This window comes from Larimichthys crocea, unplaced genomic scaffold (assembly GCF_000972845.2).
Source record: "Larimichthys crocea isolate SSNF unplaced genomic scaffold, L_crocea_2.0 scaffold33159, whole genome shotgun sequence".
Classification (NCBI taxonomy): domain Eukaryota; kingdom Metazoa; phylum Chordata; class Actinopteri; family Sciaenidae; genus Larimichthys; species Larimichthys crocea.
In genome coordinates, this window is record NW_020854380.1 from 1 (window position 1) to 2,960 (window position 2,960).

Consider the following 2,960-nt stretch of genomic DNA (forward strand, 5'->3'; position numbering starts at 1 on the left):
AAGAGCCTTGCAGAGCACAGATTCTTCTGCTGACATAATTCACACTCCAGCACTTCTCATCATCAGAGCCTGAAATACAGATTCAGGACATGTCATGAGCAGCAGAAATATGTTTAAATAAATATCCATCAGTAAAAATGATAAAATATTGGATTAACATTTCAGTTAGAAAGTTGTTATGTGACAAAATATGTATTTTTTAGAAATAGATATTACAGTAACAGATAACTGTTGGCTTGAGTCATGAAAATGAAAAACAAGTCATATATTGTAATTTTTCTTTAATAATTTGTAAATCACCTCCATCACTGACTCAAACACACAGTAAGATATTTAATTCATCACAAACTGCATCCTAAAAATCAAAATCAAGTTGTATCAACAACTCTGACAGTTTCAGCACAAATCGAACAATAAAAACTGTTAAAACTTTCTCTTTATGTCTTTGTGATGTTATAGCCACTGCATAAGGTGTTTCTGTTATTTTGTCCACCTGATTTGATATTTCAGCATTATTCATATTGTTATATTTTTATTTCCTCAGATCATAAGTTGGTTCATACTCACAGATTTCAGGAGAGAGCAGATCCTCATTGTCCTTTACTGCACAGTACAATCCTTCATCAGTTAAGGTGAAAACAGAAAGCTGTTGACTATCGAAGTATCTGTATCCACCTCGGTACCACTTATAGGCAGTTTGGGAGTCAATCTGAGGACAGCTGGTGCTGCAGGTCAGTAGGACATATCCCTCTTTATGAGTCCTTTGAACATGTACTTCTGTGAGCGGAAGATAAATATATATTTGTCAGTCACTGTAACATGTTAAAGTGTATAACTTAATTAATTAATTAATACAATCAGAAGAAATTGACTTTAAAAAAAGTCATCCATGCTTTTATTTCTTCCAGACTCGACGATTTCTCTGCATTTTATTGTGGTTGGAGCAGATGTAATATTCAAAGACTGCAGTCATTGCAAAACACTGCTGCCAGGCTTTTAATGACTACATGACATCAGTCTATGCTGTCCTTCATTGGTTACCTGTGAGTTTTAAAATGATTATCCCACTATGTGTCTGATCACTGTAACTTAAACTTATATATAACCGTATAAATAAGCTCTTTTGTGATTATAGTTGTTAGTATTAGAGGTGTGTGGGTGAGAGGGTTTGTGTGTTTGAAACTTAACCTCTGGGATATGTGATGGAGCAGGGCTCATCCACTGATGTCTGCTTATCAGAACACATTCTCCCTTTAGCATAGGTCACACTAAAGCAGGTCGATGTGACAGAATCTGGACAAAAAGAAACATGATACATTATTTTGATGGTGTACACAGTCACATAATTTAAACACTAATTTAGACACTGGAACTTTATAATTCAATTTTAGTGTCTGATAATAAAATTATTCTTTTAAGTATAAAGAGGTTTTGTAACATGATAATAAACTAAACGTTGTCACTCACCCACTGAGACTTCAGGGGCTCTGAGATCATCGTGGCCTTTGATAGCACAGGAGTATGTGACTGCTTCCTCACTGCTGACCAGCTGTTGGTACCAGGGAGACCAGTCCTTATAGAGAAACTCTCCGTTCTTGTACCAGATGTAGGCTGCAGGGTTTTCAGTCAGAGGACAGCTGGTGCTACACATCAGTGATACTGTCTGTCCCTCTGTGGTGGGAATCACCTTCACCTGCAGGTCTGAGATGATGGTGGATCAAAAAAGAGTTAATATACTGTAGTAAGTAATTTATTACATTGTGCATCTCACTTTGTAAAAATATGACACAGGACTGCTGTTATAGAGTTCTTTGCTCTTAGGCTTTACTTCCAAATAATTCAGTCAGCACAGACATAGCACATCAAAGGTCAGCAGGGGGCCTCACATATACTTTTCCTGCTAGGTAACACATGCCTTGATCCCCTAGAGCTCCCTCTAGGGAAATACCAAATATCAAATATAAACAATGTCAAGATAGTACATAATTCATGACTGACAGCCACTGTACCTGTAACATGGAGCTGAGTTCTGTTTGACCAACAGAGTTCTGGTTTGTCAGTATTTTCTCTGCAGCAGTAAATCTTTGCATCACTCTCTGTCACATCTTTGATTGTTAGAGTTGTGTGATTCTCTTCTGACATGTTGTACGTTACACGATTTCCATCTGCAGAGACTTCATTCAGAACAAAATTATATCCATTCCAGTGAACAGTGTACCATTTTATGTTTGAAGTGGGATGTTCAGCTGAGCAGGGCAGATCCACTGATGAACCTTGTAAGGCACAGATGCTGTTTTTTCGTCCCTGAACCCCTTTAACAGAAGCACACATGAAGACAGAGTTTTAAATCATGCTTTTCTATTGACCATTGAACATTTAAGTAACTCATTCCATCAAATGAAGTGATAATCTTGAGAACTGGCATGTAGTATAATCTTTTACGTGATGACCAGTGAGTTTGGCTATTTCTATGCAGTTATTCTTAATGTCTGCCACCAGGTCAGATTCAGTCAGATTATCTTGAAACAGATGCAACGAGGCAGTGGAAACATTAAAGCTTTTGTTCACAGGGTCCACCAGAATCAATATAAATGACAATTGCTTGCAAGTGTTTTAATTATAATAATATAAGAAAGCATAAATAATCATACCTGAGATGTACAGGATGAAACCCATAAACACACATCCAGCTTCTGCCAACAACATGGCTGTTGAAGTCTTTAGCTCCTAACGATTAACACCAACTGCTGGTTTCATAAAAAATAATCCAAAAAGAAGTCAAAATGTAAAGAGTGTTTAAAATCAACAGCAGCTTGCTGACAGTCTAAAGGCTGGAGAGGACTGTTGGTCAGGGTGAGGGTGGTTGACAGATTATATGCAGCTCTGACAAAAACTTCTCTTCCTTCCTCATTCAGTCGCTGGAAGTGTCAGAATGAACTGTTCTTTATTTTTAGAAGATA

General features: G+C 37.2%; 1 protein-coding gene across 1 annotated transcript; it reads right to left on the bottom strand.

The window, feature by feature from the left end:
* Nucleotides 1-6: 6 nt before the first annotated feature.
* LOC113744970 (uncharacterized) lies at nt 7-2,801 on the bottom strand (the record flags this gene model as incomplete). Its single annotated transcript, XM_027276321.1, has 6 exons — nt 2,652-2,801; nt 2,010-2,312; nt 1,468-1,701; nt 1,189-1,293; nt 568-777; nt 7-69 (listed from the first exon to the last, which is right to left on the bottom strand). Coding segments are annotated over exons 1-6 (970 nt in total), but the record flags the coding sequence as incomplete, so codon positions are not given.
* Nucleotides 2,802-2,960: the final 159 nt, after the last annotated feature.